The 25,607-nt window shown below is 32.2% G+C and overlaps 3 protein-coding genes across 3 annotated transcripts; 2 read left to right on the top strand and 1 right to left on the bottom strand.

Moving 5' to 3' along the window:
- Positions 1 to 277: 277 nt before the first annotated feature.
- Positions 278 to 14,376, bottom strand: LOC132912631 (calponin homology domain-containing protein DDB_G0272472). Its single transcript, XM_060970209.1, has 14 exons — positions 14,186 to 14,376; positions 12,859 to 13,016; positions 12,683 to 12,766; positions 12,473 to 12,542; positions 11,998 to 12,335; positions 11,689 to 11,919; positions 11,405 to 11,562; positions 10,755 to 11,271; positions 10,252 to 10,487; positions 8,488 to 10,138; positions 4,594 to 8,415; positions 4,218 to 4,346; positions 3,935 to 4,065; positions 278 to 3,724 (listed from the first exon to the last, which is right to left on the bottom strand). Exons 2-14 carry the CDS (start codon positions 12,973 to 12,975, stop codon positions 3,706 to 3,708), a joined length of 7,503 nt encoding a protein of 2,500 aa, XP_060826192.1. The 5' UTR covers positions 12,976 to 13,016; positions 14,186 to 14,376; the 3' UTR covers positions 278 to 3,705.
- Positions 14,377 to 15,045: 669 nt separating this feature from the next.
- On the top strand, positions 15,046 to 16,477 carry LOC132912442 (small ribosomal subunit protein uS15). Its single transcript, XM_060969855.1, has 3 exons — positions 15,046 to 15,135; positions 15,622 to 15,749; positions 16,131 to 16,477. The coding sequence occupies exons 1-3, from the start codon at positions 15,113 to 15,115 to the stop codon at positions 16,433 to 16,435; spliced, it is 456 nt and encodes a 151-aa protein (XP_060825838.1). The 5' UTR covers positions 15,046 to 15,112; the 3' UTR covers positions 16,436 to 16,477.
- A 748-nt stretch (positions 16,478 to 17,225) lies between these two features.
- On the top strand, positions 17,226 to 25,355 carry LOC132912428 (uncharacterized). Its single transcript, XM_060969825.1, has 9 exons — positions 17,226 to 17,526; positions 22,366 to 22,500; positions 22,939 to 23,096; positions 23,300 to 23,531; positions 23,663 to 23,861; positions 23,949 to 24,187; positions 24,296 to 24,389; positions 24,526 to 24,744; positions 24,887 to 25,355. The coding sequence occupies exons 2-9, from the start codon at positions 22,390 to 22,392 to the stop codon at positions 25,000 to 25,002; spliced, it is 1,368 nt and encodes a 455-aa protein (XP_060825808.1). The 5' UTR covers positions 17,226 to 17,526; positions 22,366 to 22,389; the 3' UTR covers positions 25,003 to 25,355.
- The last annotated feature ends 252 nt before the right edge of the window (positions 25,356 to 25,607 follow it).

The raw sequence follows: 25,607 nt of genomic DNA on the forward strand, positions 1-25,607 counted from the left end.
AGAATATTTAAGCATAAGAAATGGCTTTTTATATGCATTGATATATCAACAATTAGAAATGTTCTTATGGGTATAGGTTATATTTTTTATTTATATTACGAAAAATATAAAAAATGTTATACAAGTCTTTCATTAATTAGTAATTAAAAAATGTTATGCTGAAATTAAAAGACTATATAAAATAGAAATAAATATTTTTGACAGCACTTAATAAGATTTAAATTTAATTAAAATTTTAATCAATTATGAAATGTTTAATTTAAAAAGTTCAGCTTCCTTTTTGATAATATTAAATTCTTTATTTCTCCCTTCATTGTATATACATCATTATTTAGTACAAAAGATTCCACACACATACGCAGGCAACCTCGTTACTGTTTGCATCTGCCACAAATTTGCATCCATAGTCATTCAAGTTTTGGATATCATCAATTATTAAGCAAGTTCAATTTTCCATATCGTATCTAATTCTTGATTTTAAAGGATAAAAAGTATAAAAATTTAATGACTGAGGGATCTTTTGTTCGATTCTTTAACATCTAGTATATATTTTTGAAAACACTAATCTTTATTTCTTTGTTTTTGGCATTTTAATATTATTATGTACAATGCAACAAGTTTACGATCTTATCATTATTATCTGTGAGTATTTTCTGGAGCTTTTGTGTAATTATTATATGACTTTCTGAGATACTTGAGGTAACAATACCTTCAGTTTACTATTCTGTGGCTTTCTCGTGGTTTGTAGGCCACAGTTTTTCAATCTTTGACTTCATCTTGAACACAATTCAACTTCACTACTGCAGAATGTGGTTATAGAGATGAGAAGAATTTTTATATACACATTAGTGATTAATTGGATGTGACAAACTAAGTACACTTTCTATTTATTTTAACCTTGTAATACAATTACAAATAGACCCAGTCACATATGCATATGAAACTAAGTCTATAATATGATATATATATATATATATATATATATATATATATATATATATATATATATATATATATATATATAATAGAATATAAATATAAATATATATATATATATATATATATATAATAGAATATAAATATAAATATATATATATATATATATATATATATAAATGTTACTAATATAAATACATTATATAGGGATATAATATCCATCATCCACTTTTTAAACAACAGACTAAATAATCTAGACATGATATTGTCAAATAATTAATTTACATAAATGTTTATGTATAAAACATTTAGAAGGTTCAGAATTTTATAATAAGATTTTCTGTGAAATAATACATGTTTTCAAAAATAAGGATAGAAGATCGATTTAATGGAAAGCCATTTTTTTTTTTACTATAAGTTCAACTGACTTAGCAGTTGTAATTTTGTTATTGATTGTAAGTTAAATGTTCAACATGATTGGGCGGATGGCAGTAGGCAATGCTCCAAATGATAATCACAGACAGACTGACTTTGGGTATGGAAGTTTTAGTATTGTTGTTAATGTTTTATCACATTTTTCAAAAGAATATTCTAATTGAAATTTTAGGAAATGAATTATTTTTCAATTTGTTTTTCGTTGGACTACTTTGCTCAACTTATCTAGAATTTAAAAAGTATAAATACAGTAAGGTCTGGATAATATTCTTGTATATTATATGAAACACAAGAGACACAGTTCTTTTTAAATACATATTATTTATTTTTTATTACTTAGCGTTGAAAAGAATCGAACATTATCCGATCGCTTTTATGTATTTCAGAGAAATATGCTTAAACACGATTGGCTAAATATCGGCCAACCGAATTTGATATACGTTGAGCAGTACCTCTTGAAATCCTTATTTCACAATTTCAGGAGAGGATCTTCTATTTCTTAAGGCTCATTTCCATTCATCCTATTTCGTTCATTCTCACACAGATTTTATGGCTATACAACATTAGAGTTGGACAATTTTTATTCGAATAATAATCAATAAACAAAATATTTAAATAAGATGTTATTCTCAAATATTTATTTATTTTTGATTAATTGTATTATATTTTTCCAAATGAATGCGATCTTTATTTGAACAACATTTTTTAAAACATCCATTCGACACAGAAATTTAATAACTTTTTATTGTAATAATCATTTTTTAGACGCGCTATAAAAAACATTGTTATTTATAATACAAAATTATTTATATTTGTATAATTAATAAATTTTATAAGTAAACTTTTTAAATGACCAGTTATTTAATATCAAATTTAATGATGATTTATTTAATTCTTTGCTCCATCTCTTTTTATTAATATGAAATTAATTTTAATTCTATGTTAGTTTTAATACAATTATTCGAAATATTTTTGTAACACAAACAAAATAGACTGTATATTTATTCGAATAAATTTCATCCATCTAAATAGACTTAAAAATAAATAGACCATAATCCTAATTAAAGTTCCCTTAATCAATTACCTACATATTAATAATACATATATAGAATAGTACTAATAACAATGCAGTAATAGACACAATGGTAATAATAATAATGATAGTAATGATAATAATAATTTATTCGAATAATGTCCAACTCTGTATTAAGAGTCAAATTACAATATGTACGTTTTAAACGTGGTATTTAAGCATTTTTACACGTATATTAAGAAATATGAAAATGACAGTCTCTGCGGAAAAGCCAAAAGTATCAATTTGTGACATACATATTTCATATGTTAACCGATGCAAGTATCGCAAATATTGATGTCCAATTTCCATTAAATAAAATGATAATGAATAATATTTAATTATTTGAATAAATAATTATCAAAGTATTGTTTGTAGTGCCAATAAATATTTGTCTATGTAAGTATTTTAATACCATGGAGAATAATATTACTACATTAGTGTTTTTCATGATAGCGTAAATATTCATATAAAATTTTTGTATACTTTTCTTCTTTCCATAAAATTTTAACTGTACAAGTTCTAATACTTATCGATTTCAACAATATATTGCAAACTTTAGTAGAAACTTGGGCAATGTCCTTTCTTAATATGTTTCATAAGTAATTTTTTTGAAACGTATGTAAATAATAACAGCGTGTAAAATTTATGATATGACGTAAAGAAAAGAAAATAAATATTTGATGATTTAGATTGTCAATTGCAATTGTATTCATTAAAAACATATATAACTCATGAAAGACGCGAATAAAAATTCACTCTATTTCATTTTATTCACACTTATTGTTGATTAATTTATAAATTTTAATGTTTAGATATATACAGAAAACGAATTAGTTTCGTAATTAAGTATCCAAATAAATGTGAATTCCAATAAATTTTGTAGATATGGAAAAATGTAGAATTTTTAAGAATTAAATATAAATTGAATTAAATATAAATTGAACTAAATATTATGTGAGAGATGGATCTTCCGTAGAGACAATTGGATTCCCTGATGAAACGAAGGGTATTGTTTATATAAATAAATGGTATTCTTAGAAGTTAACTGATCAATCAATCAACCAATCAAGCAAGCAATCAATCAATCAACCAATCGATCAATCAATGAATTAATTACGTATTTACAGACAATACAACATACATCGCATCATCGAAGAGCAGATTAGCTCTCTGAAAGCTCACTCACCGCTCATCGAGCACGACGATCATCTGAACTATAAAACTGAAGGGAATTGAACGGACACCTAGCCGACTCGTGATCAACTCCACAAAATTTTTCTATAACAGATAAATTTTAATTTGTTTATGTTGGAGACGATCACAATTCTTTTCATAAATAATGCAAAAATAATCTACCTTTATTTTAATTAACAAGAAGAGATAGTAGATAAGTATGATATATAATAAAATTCTTAAATGTAGAAGTAGTAATATATTCTCTAAGCTTGAAAATACAGTTTTTTAAAAAATTGGATTGTGTTTACTTACGCTGGTTTAGAGGCCTTCACGGAGGAACTCTCAGTATTTTTCTTTTTGCTACTTCTGCATTTTCTGACGTAAGCTTCTATTAAGTGGGCAATCTTTTTTGGATTGATTTCTCCTGTTTTATTATGACATATCTACCAAAACAATAAAATGAAAGCTAGGCAAATATTATAAAATTGCTTAAACACTGATAGATGGTGTTCTGATAAATAGTATTTCTTTTCTGACGTTTTCTATTATAACATTTATCTAAAGGTACAAAACAAAAAAAAATATATATATATACCTTAGGTACTGCTTTCCGCATAATATCCTTATACTCTTCTTTTGTTACGTGCTTTTTTGTGTAATGTGGTTTCAAAACTAATTTCACTTCTTCAACTACTCGTTCTTGACGATTTAATTTTTTTAGGAACTACAAAATAATTAAACGTAATATCATTAAAAAATATATATGGTAAACAGGTTATTTAATAACCTTCAGAGAAATTAAAGGCTTATAATATTTAATTATAAAATATTTCAAAGAAATTTATTTTCAAATGTGTGTGTGCTCTAAATTGTTTTTCAATGTTTCTCCAATATTTTGACAAATATTTATATTTATTTTTGCTTAAATATTAGAAGTAAAAAAAAAACCCAAAAGAAAAAAAAACCCAAACCTTATCCTTGACTTGCATTTCAACTGCAGAACTTGGAAGATCATCCAATATTTGGAGCTGGTTTTCGTCCATTCTAACACCAACTTTCGGATTTGTGGACTTCTTCTTATCTTTTTGAGGTTTTTTGCTTTTACTTGATTTACTGGTTGTTTTTGTGACCGGTAAAGCACCAAAAAGGGCATCGAAGGCATCCTTTTTTTCGGTGGATTTTACCGTTTTTGAATTGCTAGTTTTTGTAGGTTGAGATCCAACAGGTCCTGCTCCACTTCCTGCTCCAGCAGCAGGTGAATTGTTATAATTCGTAGGACTGGGTGGATCGAAGATTCCATCGCTAAGTGTCGACCCAGGCGAATAAGGGGAAGACATATCCACATTGTCCGCTGTTTCCGTGCCGGCATCGTTTCCATTTTGTCCGTTGGTTTTTGTTTGTCCGGACTTCGTGCTTCTTGAGGATTTGCCTGAATTCGTAAAAACCGAAGGTGCCTGCGAACGATCGCCAGGACGTTGTTTTTGTTGATTACTCGGTGAAATTCGATTCGACTGTAACAAGTTACGTTGATTACTATTCGAATTTGACGCATTAAATACTCCACTTCTCTGTACTGCTGCAGCTACTGTAGCTAGTACAGGATTCATCACCGCGAAAGGATTACTCTGGTTTTGCACATTTTGTTGGCTCTGCTGTACCTCTAAATTTCCAGTTGAGACTGCAGTGTCCTTATTGTTTTCATTATCATTAACGTCATCCCTTTGCGGAGAAGCTCTCTTGATCGTAACCATAGAAATGATCTTAGGTTTCTCTAGTTGCTTTTCTTGACTCTGCCTCTCCTGATTTTGCAGATTTTCCTCTTCAAGGATATTACTATCCGCAGAATCGTGTTTCCTCGGTGACCTTCTCCTTTCATCGCCGGAATTCGCCTCCTGACTAACATCGGGTGTTGGCGATCTGGATTTCGTCGGATCAAATGGATCATACGCATCTGGACTAGTTGGTGGTGACGTTGGAGGTTCTGGAGGAGTATTTGGTCCAATTTTTAATCTCAATTCTAGCTCCTCCTGCGCTCTCATTTCTAATTCTTCTTCGACTCTTTCATCCATTTCCTCCTCTTCTTCCTCATCTAAAAGCGGATTCAACATTGACGGTCGCAAGTTACTGCTCTGCTTATTTATTGAGAATTTGATTTGCGGCTCTGGAGGTGTTTTTGGACCCTGAGAAATAAATTGTTCTCGTGGTGGAGAATTTTGAGATGGTTGACATTGATCCGGCATAATTTGTTGAATTTGCTTATCGTCATCATCACTAAGAACTATCACGTCTCTAGGAGATGGAGTCTGTTCCCGGAATGGAGACTGATCCAGATCAATTACTGCAACTGGTTTCTTTGTAGCGGCTATTTCAGCTGCTTTTGATTTTTTCTTTTTGTCTTTCTTAGGCTTTGGAGATTTAGAACGCTTATCCTTCGACTTCTCTTTTTTCGATCGTTTCGGCGGATCAGTTTGAAGTGATTCCCTACGGCGCCGTTTTAGAGGAGGAATTAGAGGGATTGTTTCTGGAAGTTCGGGGACTACTGCTTGATCGTTTTCGTTATCCTTATTAAAACACACACTAACCAAAATATTATCTCCACTGGCGAAAACCTCTTTCGATGGTGGAGGAGTCCTGTTCCTTTTCCCCTTTCTTTTCTTTTCGTCTTTAGCTTTTTTGCTTTCCTTTTTACGTTCTTTCTTTTTCTTCTTAATAGCTTCTTTGTTTGTTAAAATTACAGTTAGATTTTTTGGCGGAACTGACACATTATCTAACATTGGGGACCATTCTCTAGAAGTAATTGGTTCTTGTTGTACATGCTGTGGTGTTTTTGATCTAGATCTCGACCAAGATGGTGTCCATTGTGCACTCCAAGATTCTCTTTCTTCTCTTTCCCTAGAAAACTCTTGTTCCACAATTTTGTCAACTTGTTCCCAATTCCTAGAACAAGATCTCGCTTTTGATCTTGATCTACTTTGTGCTTTTCTCTTTGAATGTTTCCTTTCCCTAGATTTCGACGACTTTCTAGGTGATTTTGAACGAGACTTCTTTCTGTTTCTTGATCGACTTCGAGATTTGTACTTTTTCTTGTCTTTACGCCTATCACGAGATCTAGATAAAGATCTTCTGGATCTTGATACAGATCTTCTTTGTCTAGATCTTGACAAAGACCTTCTTGATCTAGAGACCGATCTTCTGGATCTTCTTCTTGATAAGGATCTCCGTTTTCGAGAAACAGATCTCGATCGCCGTTTTCGAGAAACAGATCTCGATCTCCTTCTGGAAAGGGATCGTTTCCTTGAAGAAGATCTTCTTCTAGAAGTTGATCTTCTCTTAGGCGATTTACGTCTTCCACGCGAAAGAGATCTCCGTCTGGAAAGAGATTTGGAATAAGATCTACGATCTCTGGACCACGACCTTTGTAATCTAGTTCTGGATCTGCTTCTGGAGCGGAGCTTGGAATATGACCTAGAACGTTTTGATGAACTACAACTCCTAGACCTACTTCTTTGTCTTGATTTTTCTCTAATATCTCTTCCATACTCATCTTTCCTAGGTCTTGAAGGTCTTTCTGCAACTATTTTCCTAACATCATATCTGGGTAATTCTTTCCTTTTCTCTTTTTTCTTCACCACTTCTTTCTTTTTCTTTAGCTTTTCTCTTTCCTTCGACTTTGATCTTTTTTCTTTGTCTCTATAGGACCTCTCTTTCGTACTTTTTGAAAGTTTCTTCCATGCTACTTGATTTTCTGAAGCAATATTTTCTTTATTTTTTTCTGTTTCTTTGCTCTTCTCTTTCTTTTCTTTTTTCTTTTGCTTCTTTTCATCTTCCTTTTCTTTTTCAGCCTTATCGCCTTCTTTCATAGTCTTTTCTTCGACAATTTCACCATCTTCCATTTCTTTCTCCTTTCGTAAACTCAACAAAGTTAACTCATCCTCGAAATTCATAGCTTCGTCCGTCTCTGATATAGCTTCTGTACCTAAGACATTGTAATCCACTGGAGTCCTACAGCTATCTAAATCGTCAGGTTTATCTTTTGTCGGTGTGATTGGTTCTAATCCACTTTCAATAGGGGGTAACTGTTCAGAAGAAGATTTCGATTCCTTTAAGGGAAGTTCATCTTTGCAAGGAGTATAAGCCCCATCTGATTCCCATGTGTTCTTATCAACATCTTCATCAATTATATCTTTTCTGCTCGTTTTCTCTTTTTCTATGGGGAATCTTTCTTCCTCTTCTTCCTCCTCCTCCTCCTCTTCTTCGTCGTCATCATCATCGTCATCCTCCTCCTCCTCATCATCGTCATCATCTTCTTCTTCTTTATCAATATGTCTTGGCTTTTTATCATCCTTTTCACTCCTATAGTCTTCAGGGTTTTTAACTTTTACTACATCGTGTTCTTCTCTAATTTTAGAAACTTCTTTTAAATCTTCATCTTCACCATCGGTTTTTAATGTCTTATGAAGCGAAGTAAACGTTTCACTTTCTTCTTCCGACAGACACTCGTTGCTTATTTCATTCTCTACTTTTTTTGGAGACAACTCGGTTACATTCGGAAAAATAGCTACATTTGAATCTTTCTCTATTGCGTCATCTTTAGGTGATTCTATTAATTCTTTCTCCTTTTCGTCTTCATCTGCGTCCTTTTCTTTCAAATTCAGAGGATTCGTAGGTGTCAAAAGTTCTTCTGAATCTTCCTGTTTATCTTCTTTCAATTGAACTTCCTCTTCATATTTGTTTTTAGCAATTCTTTTTCGTTCTTCTTCGCGGTCAACAGAAGTCTCTTCTTCTTTTGCAGGCTGCAAAAATAATGTTTATAAAAATAATTAAACATGTAAAATATAATATATTGCATTATAACTACTACTTACCTCAGCTTCTTTTTTCTTCTCATTGTTAATCTCCTTTTCTTCCTCTTGCAGTCCTAACAATCTGTTATTAATCTTCAATTTACTACCAATCTTGAAAGTAATTTTTCCCCGGCTATCGTGAGAAATCTTTTTTGGTGGAATTTTACTTAAAGTTTGCCTTTCTTTTCTCAATGCTTCAACATATGGGTCTGATGGTTCTGGAATATCAGCTAGATCGCAAGCCTGAACGTCGCCAACAATGACATCATCATCATCGGGAATCGAAGGAGGGAGAGGAGGTGGTTCAAGTGGCCCTATTTGTTGAGATAATTGTTGTTCAGTATGCCGTGCTACATCGATCGTTTGAGAGGAATAAATGGAGAAGTTTGGACAATCGGCTTGAGAATCTTCTTCGTCCTCGTCATCATAAGCTGATAAACGAATAGATGTATCCGAGGTGTCTGTTTGTGCCATATTTTTCACACTGTGTTCTTCTTTCTTCTCTTCCGTAATTTCTTCGTTTTTCTTTGTTTCACTATCGCTATCACTATCTACAGAGAAGGGGTCGTACTTATCATTCTTTGGAGTATCTTCTTTTTGGCTATCATCAATAACTAGTTCTTGATCGCTATCTTTATCACTCTTAGAATTTTCCTCAAAGTCTAAAAGTCCTGATGGAGGTTCTGGTGGAGGTAACAGAGCCATTGAACCATTTTGTTGATCTTGAAGCTCTCCATCAGATTTTGTTTCAATATCGCAATAAATATCGCAATCTTCCTCTTGTCTAACAGAGACATTTTCAATGTCTTGTGGTTGTTGGTCTATAGTATCGGTTCTCGGAGTGTCTTCTGGTAAATTTGGTGGCATGTTATTTTGAGGGCGTTCAACAGGAGCTTGTGGTGACCGAGGGCGATTGAACCTCTCAGGAAAAGAATGATGCTCAGAAAATCCTTCAGCAAAATTAAATTGTGGTCTTCCTGAAGGCATGAAGCGAAATCTTTCGTTTCTAAAGTGTTGAGGATTTCGATTTCTAAATGGAGGATTACCTCCGAACATTGGAGGTCCGCAATGTTCAAAATTTGGATTATAAAACGCAGGCGGTCCGAAATCTCTTCCAAAATTACCTCCACTTCCTCCATAACTATGTCTTCCACTCCCACTTAAAGAATCTCTTCCATAGTTTTGCCCACCATGACTATGCCTTGTATTATCTCTGTAACCACCCCTAAAATTGCCTCTATTTCCTCCTCCACAAGGATTATTATACATTGGAGCCTGCATAATCGATTCTGGATTGATTGTAGACACATCTAACGGAACGTCAGATCTAGAAATATCTAGTGGAGCATCAACTCTAGAAACTGTATCTTCTACAACAGATTCTGTCTCTGCGGTTTTAGATAATCCTTTTTCTTCTAATTTTTCTTTCTTCAAGTCACTCAGCTCCTTCTTTTTCTCTATTAAGAGAAGCCCATTAGCTTTTAAAGTCACATTACTATTTTTTGAATGCCAAATCTCTTGGTCGTTCATTATATTACTTAGAAGATCATGTTGAGGTTGTTGTGGAATAACAACGTTTTTCAGACGCAAATGCCTTCGAGAGGAAATTACAGAATGTCTTTGAACAGTTATAGTAGGACCAATAGTTGCATGATAATCTTCCATATCCGATCTATAAACGAAAATATTAAAAACTTAGTTAATTTCGTTATATTATTCAATAATATTATTTTAATATTCAGATTCACATTCTGTAAACATTGAATTAAAAACTTATATATTTACCCCGGAGGACTATAATCCAAATTAAGACGATCTCCGAAAAGACTAACTCTTGAGATTCCAGAATTATGTCGGGAAATGTTTAATGCGGATCTTTCTGGTATAATTGGTCGATTTTTAACAGTAGGTATTAAAATGGGAATGAATGGCTTACAAATACCCAGAGAATTTGCAAGTCTTCTCTTGCTAGTAGCTAAAGTAGTGGCTACAGTTCTAGCGCGACGTCTATGACTTTTTCTCTATAAAAAAGTAAATATTCTTATTTTTAATTATTTTTTAAATATTTTTGTCCTCGTCTTTTCTTTGTCCATTATTTTTCCTTTTTTCATAATTTGGATATTATACAATTAACATGACTAAATATTTTGTAGAAAAGATGTTTTATTAAAAAAAAAAATTTGCATATACCAGGGAAACAGATTAATTAATTATACACATACTCGTACATATTACTCGTACATATACTTATATATAACTAAGACTTTCATAAAGCAATATTAAAATACCTTTCTTCTTTTTGTTTTTCTTCTTTTTGATCCAATTGCAGCCACTTTGACATATGCTACAATCTCTTCCTCTTTCCCATTTTCATTACGTTCTGTAATTCTAACTTCTTTTAGAAGAGTTCCTCTGGAAACATTTTTAGATCTTCCAGACTTTCTTGAATTATTTCTCGTTCCACTTTTTCGCGAACTACCTCCAGATCGTCGATTATTACTATCTTTTCTTCTAGTTTTATTACCCGAATTTTCGGAATTATTTTTGTCATTGATTCTTCTTCGAGATTTCCTGGAAATACTTTCATCACTGGAGTCGCTGGAACTACTTCTATATTTTCGTGATTTTCCAGAATGTTTATTCGAACAGTTACGATCTCTAGAACCTAAAGAGCTGGAGGCATTGCTTGAGGATCGACTTTGACTTTTATCTCCATAGGATTCCAAACCAGATGAAGTAGAAGGTTGATTTGGATCAAATGTCAATTGACGAGTTAATATTGTATTATCATCTAGTCTATTTCTTCTGTAAATACGGATTTCGCGTTTATTAAAAATTTTAAAATCTTTGTACCTTAATTTTCATAAAAATTTATTGATGATAAATAAATTTTATTAATGAAACTCAAATTATACATATTTTTTATCTTATCATATACCTTCGAATAGTAGCTCTAACACGTTCTGTATGTCTAGTACGAGGTATAATCCTTGGATAATAATCTTGTGGTATATTGGTACGAATTCTTCCATAAGTAACACCAAGTCTACGAGCTTCATCCACTATATCTATGATTTCCTCCACATCAATTTTCACCTACGAATAAATAATGTAACATTTTGTTTAATCTCTCAGTGGTCATATATAATTGGTAGTAATAATGTTCAATCATTTCAGATAGAATTACTGATAAATATATGAATATGAATATAAACAGCTTACAGTTTCTGCATTGGTTTGATTATTCTGGGAACATTCTGGACAAAACCACTCCTCTATTGGTACTTCATCTAATGGAGGCGTCAAGCATTCTAAATGGTAACCACGATCACAACCATCGCAAAGAAGCATACGATCTTCTCTATTACTTTGATGGCATACTTCACAAAATGTAAGATCATCCAATTTCTCTTCTTCGCTAGAAGCAACTTCTACTGGGATGCATCTTATAATCTAGGAGAAAACATAAAATTAGAAATTAATTTTTATTCTTTAAACGACAATTATTATTTTTATTTTCATAATACATACTTGACCACCTAGCTTATCCCGGACATTAATTATCGTGAAAGTTTGTCGATCCACTGGACAAGTATTTATATTTTTACTCCACTCAATTAAGCATTCTAAACAAAAACAATGTTCACAGGAAGAAGGACTGCCCAATTCCTGTCTTTTAAAAGGAAGTAGACAAATTGGACACTTTTCTACTTGATCATCATTATTATCAGTATCTGTATCTGATACAATTTTTGCAGGTTTTTTAGCTTTTGGTTTTCCAAGAACTTTTCGCCTGACAGAAGACTTTTTTTCTAATTCTGATGAGCTGCTCCAGTCTGATTGCCATTCTGAAATTTCACTACTGTCTCCTAAGAAATAAATTTGATGGATATTATTTATAATATCATGAAATCAATAAATTTAGCTAATATAAAAAAATAAATATTAATATAAAAAATAAATATTAATAATTAAAACTTTAATCCCTAAGTATCTTTAGACTAACCAAATTCCTTGTATTTACTAGTGTTCGAACTGCTGCTCTCATAACTGGACTCATTCTCTGAAACGACTCTCTGAAAATAAATCAGGCATATTTTTTTATAATGTATCATATAATTGTGAGATATGGTAATTGAATAATTCATTTAATAAAAATTTATGAAGCATAAAAATCTTCAAAACGGTAAAATGTGTTTTATATTTGAGAACTTACATGGTTTTGTGTTCTAACAGGTCGAATAGGTCTTACTTGATCATCACTATCTTCATCACTAGTTTCACCTTCACTAATGAATTTCTATAAACATGATATTAAAAAAAATATTCAATTGAATTGAAATATTATGTTTAACAATAATAATTTATAATTTAATTGTCAACTTTACATACAGAAGTCTTTTTTCTTCTACGAGATTGCACTATAGATTCATCACTATCTTCACTATCAAGTTTGACAAGTTTTTTCCGCTTGCCAGATTGAGGAGTTTGATTACTGTCACTAGACATTTTAAGTTCTTTGTAAAATCATATCCGCCTTGTCACATATCCTATATATAATTAACAATATTAAAAAATATTAATAACATTAAGTAATGCTTTGTAATATTCATCATAGTAAAAATTTATCATAATATTTAATCTATTTCAGCATGCAATATTTAAAATTTATATTTTTTATATAATTGTATTTTTTTCTATACGTTTCATTGATTCAATATATTACCTTATACCTTCTATTAATTACCTCATATTTTTATTAATGTGTTCTTTTATATGTTTGATAAATTTAAATATTAAGAATATAACAATCTATAAATATAAAAGAACATTTTTAGTATAAACTGAGAAATATGTTAAATTATCAAAATAATATTTATTTAATAAGATATGAGAATAAATAGACAAAGTTAACTGTTTTGAATTCAAATTCATACTATACATTAACAAGATCATAATATAGTATAAAGTTACATAGAAAAAGAAGTTAACAAAAATAAAAATCAAGTTAATGAGTACAACATAATATGAAGATTATTAGAAGATATAAACTTACGAAGAAAATATAAAGCAAATATTGTAATAATTATAGAAAGAACAAAAATTGGCAACAAACATAGAATATCGATATAAATACATCTGTTAAAATTTATTATTTTTTAAGCGAGTCATAAATTGAATAAAATTTAGTTAATGTAAATAATGTAAATATGGTGCTAAGACTGAAATGAATAAAAGTGGAATAAAAAATTAGCTTTATATTTAGATTTAAATGAGACAAAGATCAACGTTATAACTAAATATGTACACATTTAATGCACAATGCTATATTTATTCCAGAGATATTACACATATATTGTATCTTATAGAATAAATTGTAAACCGGTTTTTTGGCTAACAATTAAAATAATATAGCCAGAGGAAACTTCAAAATATTTAATTTACATGCCTATCCAAAATTCGTCGAGGTACTTTGTGAGTCACTGTATATAACCACATTAACACATCACTAAATTCTTTTCATTGGAAAAAAGTTACTCAAACAAAATATTTTTTTCTCTGGCATACTTTGCAAATGATTTTTCCTAATCGATCGTCATTTCGATATGATTATAAAAGATTTTAATAATAAATTTGCAACATTTTCGATGAAATTGTGCTAAGAATAAGGGACGAAGATCGAACAATTCGAGGAAGAACCTAAAAAATGTCAATTTACCTTCGAAATTCTGACGATTCCGATTTTGCACTGTATCAAGAGGATCTAATATCGATCATACATCATTAATGATTTAATTATTGGCTGATTCGATGTTGTCTTCGATGCAGTTTTACAAATGTTGACAGAGGGTACGCTTAAAGTTGAGAAACTGCCGACATTTTGGCTGCCGACGCCGTTCGCAACGTTGCGCTATTTTCTCACTGTTTGTCTAATTCATCGATAAACTGCATATTTTATAATTATTTACATAAAATAAATTATATTTTGTTTTAAGAGATAAATATATATTTATAATATCTAGTTAGAAAATTTTTAAAATTTAAAAGATTTAAGTTTGTTTAGATGGTTGCTTGATTTTTGGTAAGCATCCGCCGGAAACTACAGAAAAGCAGTAAATTTAACTTTTAGCTTAACTTTGATTGTCATATATAGTTATGTATATCTTTAGATAATTTTTCAAGATTCACAACTTTTGCTGAATGTTTATTCGTAAAATTATTTGTTTTTATATTCTTATCTTTATTTATATTCTTATTGCAGCCAATTTTATATTGTTATATAGATTACGTACTATGATATACTTTTAATATTATGAATACAATGATGTATTAATTAATTAACGTTACTATTGTTATTATTAGTATACGATTATTTTTATAGAATGTAAAAAATTCATTAAATACTATATTTTGTAAATAACGTATCATTGATACTTATTGCTCAAATTGATCGTAACTTGAGTAGAAAAAGATATTCCTCGTCCGGTATTAAATATTTTATAATTACAATACTCTCCGATTATCATTGTACAATAATTTTTACAATATTAATTTTCCCGGGAAAATTTTAAGTTGTTTTGTAATTCTACCACCTGACTGAGTTACAAGAGCGTTGCTGTCTTTTGTGGTCGAAAAGTAGACGAGAATGGGTCGCATGCACGCTCCAGGGTAAAGTTAATTAAATTTCAGTGTAATTTATTATTACATTCAATAGTTATATGCAAAAGTTATTCTTTTCCTGCGTACCATTTAATTTTTTCTGCCATATAATACAACTTTATAAAGTTGTAGCATAAATAATTGACACAGCCGTGTCTTCTTAACGGCCATGTGATCCTTATTTAAAGTAGTAATAATCACATTGTTTTGAGACATTTTATCCGTTTTGTTATATTTTAATCATGTTTATGGTAGTTTAAAATTTGGAATCGAGAATATGTTGCTTTCTGTGTACAAACTTTTCATATCCTCTGTCCTTTTGTATACATAACCTCAAATTGTCCCCTTCAAATATTTTAATACTTTTTAAAGGAATTAGTTAATAGTATATTTCTTGACTGATATTATCTCTGCTTAGATATAATTGATTTGTTAACAGATAATTTTTATTAGAAGCACCAGGCATTTCAATAACAAAAATTAATAATATTACAGAAAGGGTATATCCCAATCAGCGTTACCCTATAGACGGAGCGTTCCAACATGGTTGAAATTGACACCAGAGGATTGTAAAGAATTAATTTACAAACTAGCAAAAAAAGGGCATACTCCGTCCCAAATTGGTAATGTTTTATTTTATACGATATAGTTAGTTTATTGAATATTCTAAAATTTACATCTGCACATTAATATATTATATTTGTCATATTTGTCATAATACAAATTACGTCTTTATTTCTCCTATATTTAATTTATCGACATTTGTACAAATTTAGTGTATTTCAAGCAAATTGATTAAGACTCAGTGTTCGATCGTTGTTTCTTATCAATAATTTGCGACAGTAAAAAACGGTGACTTTTGAGATGGTAATGACATTTTGTCATGCTATTATAGGTACTTACCAACAGCTAAAAGTTAAATTTATTGAATTTTTTCATTTGTTCAAGAGTACAATATTCGTAGATGTGAGAGTAACGACTAAATAGATAATCAAATCTCGTAGGTGTGATTCTTAGAGATTCTCATGGAGTGGCACAGGTGCGTTTTCGCACTGGAAACAAGATTCTCAGGATCGTCAAAAGTATGGGGCTTGCCCCAGACTTACCGGAGGATCTATACTATTTAATAAAAAAAGCAGTTGCTATCAGAAAACATTTGGAAAGGAACCGCAAGGACAAAGATAGCAAGTTTAGATTGATTCTTGTGGAGTCTCGAATCCATCGGCTTGCTAGATATTATAAATCAAAGGGGACGCTTCCAGCAAACTGGAAGTACGAGAGCTCAACTGCTAGCGCTCTCGTTGCTTAATTATTTCCACATATCTCTTAACAAAATAAAAATTTAAATGTACTTTGCTTGTGTTTTACTAAACGCAATCCGCTGCAAATTCTCTATTCCCATTTATGTATCGGGTTGACAATTAAGTGATCGCGGTTCTTGTCATTAGATGGTATTGAAAAAATCCGCAATCACTTATTTGTCAACCCTATACATATTCAGTTTAACTATATATATAGTTAGTTGCATGAAAATGAAAAACAGCATCATCATGCGAGGTAAAATGTCATTTATAATAAATAATGAGACAGTAGTCCGTTGGCATACAAAGGGGGTGTGGGATACGTTATCCGTTTATCATGTCACTGTATACAATAAACGTATGGAGTTTCATTTTATTCGTGCGTTAAAATATTACAAAAAAATTAAGATAATTTAAATAAAACATGAATATACATTATTATATATACGTATTAACGTAGCATCGATCTTTTGTTAGTATTTTGCAGCCTAGCTTAGAGTAGTAACAGAAACGGTAGTTAAAAAACTTGATTTAGTAACATTTAATAATAAATGTAAATGAATATATATATATAAAATAAAAAGATATAAATGTACTCGGAGAATAGTATATGCATATAACGTGAAATAAGATAAGTTGACATTGCGATCTATTGTTCACATTCGAAGTCTGTTCACACTCGAAGCCATCGCTTCTACTGTCCCAATTCAGGCCCGTGTAGCACGAAGAGGGGTCCATGAAGAGACCAATACCGCGCATGCGTGGCCTTCGTCCTCGACTTGTCTCGAGGACAGCGCATGCGTTCACCAAGATGGCGGATAGGTTCTCACTGTTCAGTGGGCAAAGCTCTTTCAAAGCTGCGCCATATTAAAAAACTTGGATAAATTTTCTCGGGTTTTTAATCGATCTAAAGATACGATTTACGTTAAAAAATTTCTTGTCCGTTTCTTTCATTTTATCGAAGTGAGATAAACAAACTGCGAGCGTGAATCCCGCGGTTTCAGGAAGTGAATTATGGGTAATGGAGAAGACGCGAGTGCCTTTGACGTTTACGAACCATATTGAAAGGCATTTGGAAAAGTTTTGTTGCCAAAGAAAGGTATGCAGATTAAGAAAATGAAAAGATATGTTTTTAAAGAGTCTTAACACAGATATCTTCGGTTTCGTAGCAACTAGATTTTAGATACTAATGTCCATTGTTATATATATTACCGTTTGAGTAATTTAAATGCTGCTCGCACAAATGGTTTTGCGTTGTTTTTTAAATTAATTGGCAAAGTTAAAATTACACGTGCAATCTTTCATCGTGTTAGAGGCCAAAATTAAGATTAATAATTCGGAACTCGAACAATTCACGTAAAAGATGTTATACATTTTTTAGATACTCGTGAACTGTACGAAGGTATATAACATATGGGATTTATTAGTTGACATGTGTGAACGTCTTTATAGTTGGAAGATTTTTTTACAAAAAGAAAATCTGTTTTTTTATTTTGCTAAAATTAAAAAGATTCGTTTAATCGAACATACGCGATCAGGTACCGTATTCCAAGTATGAAATATTTCTATCGATGTTACCTTAATATCTTACGTTAATATTGAAATAATCGAATAGAAGAAAATGGAAGGACAATGAGAAAGATTATACAATTAGCTATTATATATTAAATTAGAGATCTTTTAGATGAAAATAATATATACCGAACATTATTTCAGTATGATTCTCCATTACTCGGACGTTTTAGACTATTCGATTATTCGACCATTAACAAAAGTGAAAGTCCCATGCCATTGGACAGATATTTTCATAATAAAGATTAAAGATTACACGATAATCTATTAGCATTGAAATAGATTTTTAATAGATTTTTAAAATATTTCTCATTTAAATATTACGTCGCTTATTAATAACACTTCTTTGTTACTTTGTTACTAATTCTTCTGACATTTATTATTAGTAAAATGGCGCAGAATTTTCCAATATTTTATTGTTTTTCAAATAACAACACTGGAAATGTATATGAATATTGTAAGTAGGTGACGATATCTTACTTTTCTATTATAATATTTTTATACATCTCAAAATATTTTTCGCTCTTTAGAAGTATTTGCTCGGAAAATGAGAAAAATGAATCTTTACACGTGGAACCGAAAATCTGCCGGTGTTTATCGCCAACATATTTAACAATCGGTGTTACCGTATTTAAAATTTTAATGCATTAACGAATTCACTTATCCGATCATCTATTTTATTCAGTTAATTACATACTCGAGTAATTAGTAGAGAAATGCAAGTGGCATTCAGAGTCAATGTCTGTGTATCAAGGATTGCCCGAATCTATTTTCTAATTTCTTTGCTTTATAAACATATATAAAGGATTCGGTAATCAGTGCGTAATCTAATCTTTTATCAAAATTTGAATATGCTTGCTTGATTTTCCTCCTTTCTTTCACACGGTACCGTTAACCGCGATAAAACCGAACGATCAGTAAGAAATTGTAATAACGATATTGTAATATTAATAGAAGAGGATTAAACTTAGAAGCGATTAAACGCGAAGAAATGAAAATTTCAAGCAACCAAAGAAATGCCTACTCGTCTGTTTTAAATAGAAAAAGTAATAGAAATAGTAATAGAAAATAGAGGAAAAGTGCAATTTTAATATCTATGCGAATCTCAATCTTATAGATACGATAGATAGATATAGGTAGAAGGAGATTTCAACGCCTATATTAATAGGCGATGTCGCGGCGCGTACATACGTAATACATACGTATATGCATATATAATATCTACTAAAATACGACAGGATTAATCGATTAATATCGATTTCATTTTATAATTACGACGTTCATTTATCCTTTATCCTTCAACTACAGACGTTCGTATTCTCGTTATTACTACAGTCGTGTTTACATTATAGTTTTCAGATGATTTAATCCATCTACGTTATTTTTATCTATCAAACGATCGCCTTATAAAAACGAATCTAGTACGACTATTTGATTAAAACGACATTCGTATTCCCTTCTCGAGCTATCCGAAGCTATGTCTAGATACAGCCGGACAGTTTCAAACAATTCTCTGTCGAATGTAAATTATAACGACGAAATAATTCAGACTTTTATCAGAGACGAGTATAGTTAGATTTTAAATGTACTACGTGTCCGAAAGCTTATGGACTGGTACTGTACGTGATATCTACTTGAGCCTATATATGTATATTGGCACATACTTTCGTATCTACATACGTATATCATAGGTACGTACATAGCACACACGTACAACGTTTATATGCGCACGTACTTAGGTACGTCCGCGAAACGTGTTAAGGAACACGCATTTCGTATTCGATTCGTGCACGCCTTACGGCACGGCGCACATTCGTTCCTTTAAGCAGCGTGGAAAAACCGACACCGGCCGATACATTCTAAAAATGCTCAAAACTTCTCTCGCAACTTGTCTCGACACGCAACGATCCAAAGATGTTGCGGCTGCACGCATAGTCGCTGCACGGCCCCGGTCAAGCGTTACGCTCCTTTGCAAATACGATCCGAATTTATAAATACTTTTACCGAATATATTCCACGTGTTCTATATGCCGCGTTCCAGTATGACAGCCACGTAATCGAATATCGTGCCACGAAAATAGGATATGCGCTACGTGGAAATATTTCCTTCGTTTTTTTTTCTTTTTTTTTTTTTTTTTTTGTTTTATGGCATATGTAGGTTTCCTTGACTTTCAACCGGTACATGATTTTCGTTTATCTTTTTCGAAATCTTCGAGCATCTCCTGCAATGACGTAGAATAATAAAGAAACGGAGGAGGATGGTTTAATCGATCTGTATATCACGATACGTTCGAACGTACAACGTTGCACGATATGTTCGATATCAATGATACGAAAAGTAGAGCGATATCTCTCGTACTATTAGAAAAGAACAAGCATAGTATAATCGATGTTTCGCTGTGAATAATTATCGTATCGCGGCTACCGATAGCGATTTCAATGCACCGTTCCTTCGTTACTCCTTTACGTTACGTTCTTACCTTTTATTTATCGATAAGAATTATAGAAAGAATTACGTTTTCCATCGCTATTAAAAATAGAAAGGTTCCCGAAAGCTCTTAAAAATTAGACTCGAATAATTCGAATACGCGCAAGATCGATTCTCGAATAAATCACGTAAAACGTATTTGGACACTAGCGACCTACGATCTTTACCAGAGGAACAACTTTCGATATGAATATTCCTTGGCTCGGTGTTCGAATTAACCGAAAGGAACGTGAAAGTAGACAATTTTTCTACGATCAAATATTACCATATAATTTTCTGCTACATCTGCTATATATATATATATACGTGCTAATAGGTACAGCCTAATATGGCAACGCGAGAAGTCGCGTTAATCTACATAGAGAATCGATGGAGATTTCATTACGATAAAGTACAATAAAGTAGCTGTCTGAAATATCTTTGCAATAGCCGATACGGTATCGACGACGACGACTTTAAGAAAGATGGAGAAAACGAAAGATCACGGTGAAAGAATTCTCTTAGATAGAGACGAAGAAACAAGGGAACGCGATTGCAAAGGAAAACGAGATTAATACGAAATGATCTTTCTTCGACTTTTGGCGAAACGAAAAGCAAAGTAACGGTCTTTTGACTTTTGATAATTCGAGAGAAGAGAGAGATTCTCGTATGGCGCGTATGCCAAGTCGACTTTCCGATTAAAAACAAAAGAGAGGAAGAAGGAGGAGAGGAAGGAAAAGAAGATGGAAATATATAGACGATGAACTTTCCAACGATTTACGTCCGAGCGAAGCACCATGGAAAAAGGGTTTCGATTCCGCATAGAATTTCCCTGAAACTCCTGGCTTTCACTTCTCTCCGAAGAATGCGAAGGCTGAGCGCCGCCAGACCCGTACCAACTGCCCCCTTCACCAGCGTGCAATACGTTTAGACAATTTTTCAACATCGCCTCGGACAGAGTCGCTCGTCGCGCGTCTCGTCTTCCCCGCTTTTCATCGTTTCGAGAAGGTGAAAGACACGTCGCTTTTGCCAACGCGATTCAAATTCTCTTTCCTCGAAATGTTAATGACTCAAGAATGACTAAAGAAACGTACGATTTTTCGCAACACGGTGTTACGCGAGAAAGTGTAAGTGTAAGTTGTTCCTTTGATCCTCTTCTTCTTTTTCTTCTCCTCCTTCTCCTCCTTCTTCTTCTGTCTATTCTGAAAGAGAAAGATTTATTTCTAGTATTTGACACGTGTGAATTTCAAGGTAAAATGTATAAATGTTTTGATCCAGTGAATTAAAGAATTAACGAATTAACGAATTAACGACCAACAGGCAACTATAGAAATTTTTAAGTGTATGATCGTACGTCGTTCGATTAAAATATTTTGTAAAATAAATTGAAAATAATACAAAATTAAACTGCATTTACATGTCGTGTTTAAAAATTAAAAGTTAATAACGTTAAAAGGATTATAAAAACGTTAATATGGAATAGCCAAGTCGAGCGATTATTACCGTTTTATTTTCCAACTGTATTAAGATAGATAAAATAAAATTCAGATAATAACATTTATTTAATCAGGTGCGGAGTTACGTGGTCAGCGTACTTATTACATCGCGTAGAAAGATTGCACGGTGAAAGTATCGGCTGTTTATATTTGCTCTTAAAAAATTGAATTATTGCTCGATAGTCTTTGTTACGTAACCACGATAACTTTCAAAGTACATGGATAACGCGATATTCGACCAACGAGTATTCGTCTAATCGCTGCTTAAATATACAAGTATAAAGACTATTTGCCAAATTCGCGCCAATTATACCAAGCAATTATATCGGGATGACAATTTTAAATATACGTGAAATCGCGCGTGACGCAAAATTCTAAAAAAGAAACGAATGTTTTCGCATAGATCGAGAGAGTGTTTCGGTGAAAAATGGTATCGAGGCGGAAGATTCTATCTCGATCGAGGGACAACCTCGTTGAAGCGCAATACGAGGATCAAGACGAGGAGGACGTGTGGTATAATCTTGATAAACTTTACAAGGTAAAGTGCTAATACACACGCTGATAATATAAAAGTGATATTTAGTAATATTAATAATGATAATAACAATTAAGTTAAGTCAAGTCAGTTAAGGTTACAACCCACTAGAACCGGTTAACTTTGATCGCTTTGATCGCTTGCAGACCACTGTATCGATAATAGTATTTTAAACATTCTCTTATTTATAGATGTAAGAGATAAAACGTTGGACACTGTTTAAGAACAAGTTGTTACGATTATACGTATACGATATAAAAATTATATATGATTTCCCTTGTCACAAGTAACTTTAATTTGACAAATTTTCCCTTACAATTATTCTCTATTATTCGAGATATTCAATTTGGTTCAATTTAGTTGGTTCACTCTGTATATATAACGTTATATCGAGGAAAAACAGGTATACGACGATGGTATAACATTGATGTTTTATTTCAGGATCATATCCAAGAAGTACTGGACAAATGGAACCAAATCGACGACGAAATTTGGGCCAAGGTAATCGTTTTCGAAAGGAACCGCAGGGTAGCAAAAGCGTACGCCAGGGCACCTGTTCTCACGATTAATGGATCTAACGATGGATTCGATGGTTTCAGGTAAACGAATCGTATTACGATCTTTAAATGCAATCTTCCAAACGAAATTCCAAGAATCCTTAACACGGTTAAACAGTCAACAAAGCAGATAAAAAAACAAGTAGTAGTCGGTAGTAAAGTATTAAAAAAGAAAAAAGAAAGAAAAAAAAATGTATAAAAGAAAAGTTGTAGAGGAAACGTCTTCTGTTCTTTGTGAAATATAGGATAGGATTGTGCGGTTTCGAAAATCCTATGAGGGATACGAAAACCGAAGAGGCGAAGAAACACATTAACCAAGGTGTAAAGATTAAAATGGACGAGCAAGGGAACATATTAATAAAAAGGTTGTGTAAAAATAACGTTTACATAAAGCCGACCAGTCAGGAAGACAACGCAATTGGAGCAGAAATTGCACGGAATTCTCAAGGAGCGTTAGAACACGAGAAACCGGGGAAAGTAAGCGTTCCGCGATATATTTTACTCCAATTCCTCGAATCTTCTTTCTTTCGTTTCGCTTATACAGATACTATATACCTAATAAATTTCTTTGCGTGTCCTATCCTCCTTCTTTTTAAATCTGTTACCAGGTGTTCGATATGAATAAGTTTCAAACGAATCTTTCCCGGGAGACTCGAAGAGCATATCCGGACAGAAGAAGATTAGAAATGCAGTGTCTGAGCGCGATTGTTTTCGTCAAAACTGAACCAGACCTTCTTCAATGTCCCGTTTGGGTCCTAATTGTAAACGTTGTCGGTTTAGACATGTTGAAATCCAAATTACCACCAGGTGTAGTGAATCAACGATTATTACCGATTCTTTCATTCGACGTTTAACGTAAACGCGTGCTCGCACATAACCGTACAAATATATTAGTTCTAGCGTTACAAAGGCCTGTGGATATTAAAAATCGACCTAGGATACCGATTCCCGACGAAGATCCGTATAGTATAGCAGGAGTTTCGTCTTCGATTGGAGTTTCCGAAGCGTTCCAGCAGGAACGAGAAGCTCGAGAACAGATCTACGCTCAATCAACGAGTAGTAGACAAAGAAGAGCCGAAAGGCCACCGAAACTACCGCCAAGGGAGAATATTTATAGTCATGACATACCTAAAGTAATTACATTTACGCAATTTTTCATTCCACCGTTACTTCAAACGACTTGCTTCTTAATGTCACTTTAAAACAATGATATTCGATGATATTCGTTTCACTCGTTTCAGCCTGATTATGACGACATAGAAGATGACTATGCTAGAAAACCCGTCATAACGAACGAGGACAAGAGAAATAGAAACGATGACAAAAAGAAATACGGTAAACTTTCGGTTGTTTAACAAATTATCCACGCGTTTAAACCGTTATTATTTATATTTACACAAAAATAATAACAGTTCTTTTCTCTTCCTTCGACAAATTAATAATCGTACGCGTATGTTTTCGTTTTTAACAGACGATCCGTATTACTGCGGATTAAGAGCTCGTGTTCCTAACTTTGTAAAGATGGCGAAAAACAGTAAAGTCTCGACAAGAATGTACGCCAGACCTCCTAATCAAGCAACGTATGCTGCTACCGGATACGCTAGTAGCCAATCTTCTCAAATTTATGGCCATTTACCTGGCAATCGACCACCGATCATGTATCACGCACGAAGCTTCGAAAGTGGACTTGGTATACCATTATAACATACTTTTGCAAAAGTTCTGAAAAATTTTTAATTCAATCTATAATAACGTTCTAACGTATCGATCGATATATTAAAGTTAAAAAATTACTAACAAGTTCCTTACTTTTCGTTTCTCTTTTCTCGCAGATTCAGATGGTAGAAACGAATCACCGTATAACCATATATATGGAAGGTTTCCTGTACCGACCAGAGGTGTGATTCCTCCTACACCCAGAGCCATGTATATCGGAGAGTGGGACTAAAAATAAAGATAATCAAGAAAAAGCAACGATTTAACATATAAACAAGTGAACTACAAGTTTGAAACGAGGACGAAACGATATCACCAAATGCAGGTATAATAGAACGTAAAAGACGGTTAAAAGAACCTTATGCATAAAAATGTATGCATTCGTTAAAAACGCAATAAAATAAAGACTACGCGCAAGACATACAAATATAAGTAAAATAATTAGCAACAGAAAGGACTAAAACGAGAGTGGAGTAGTTATAAAAAAAGGAAGAACTAATCTTCCGTTTGTACCTATAAACTGTATATTGTTAATGTACTACTTGAAATACTCAAATTTTTATTGCAATAAAATTATAGAACAATGCCAACTTTTATTTATACACCTTTGAGGAAGTATAAAATTTTCTGATTAAAAGTGGTAAAAAACATTTTAATATAAAAAGAGAATATAAAGATATATAAAATTAATACAAAATTTTTGTCCAATCTAATACAATTTTTTAGGATATGATAGCAGTTGTATACAACATGTAGAAGCGATTTCTTATGAAAGTGAAAAAAGATTCTTCGTTTTATCAAATAATTAAAATATTCAATCCTCGTCAAATTCATTCT

Source organism: Bombus pascuorum, chromosome 12, assembly GCF_905332965.1.
Source record: "Bombus pascuorum chromosome 12, iyBomPasc1.1, whole genome shotgun sequence".
Lineage (NCBI taxonomy): Eukaryota > Metazoa > Arthropoda > Insecta > Hymenoptera > Apidae > Bombus > Bombus pascuorum.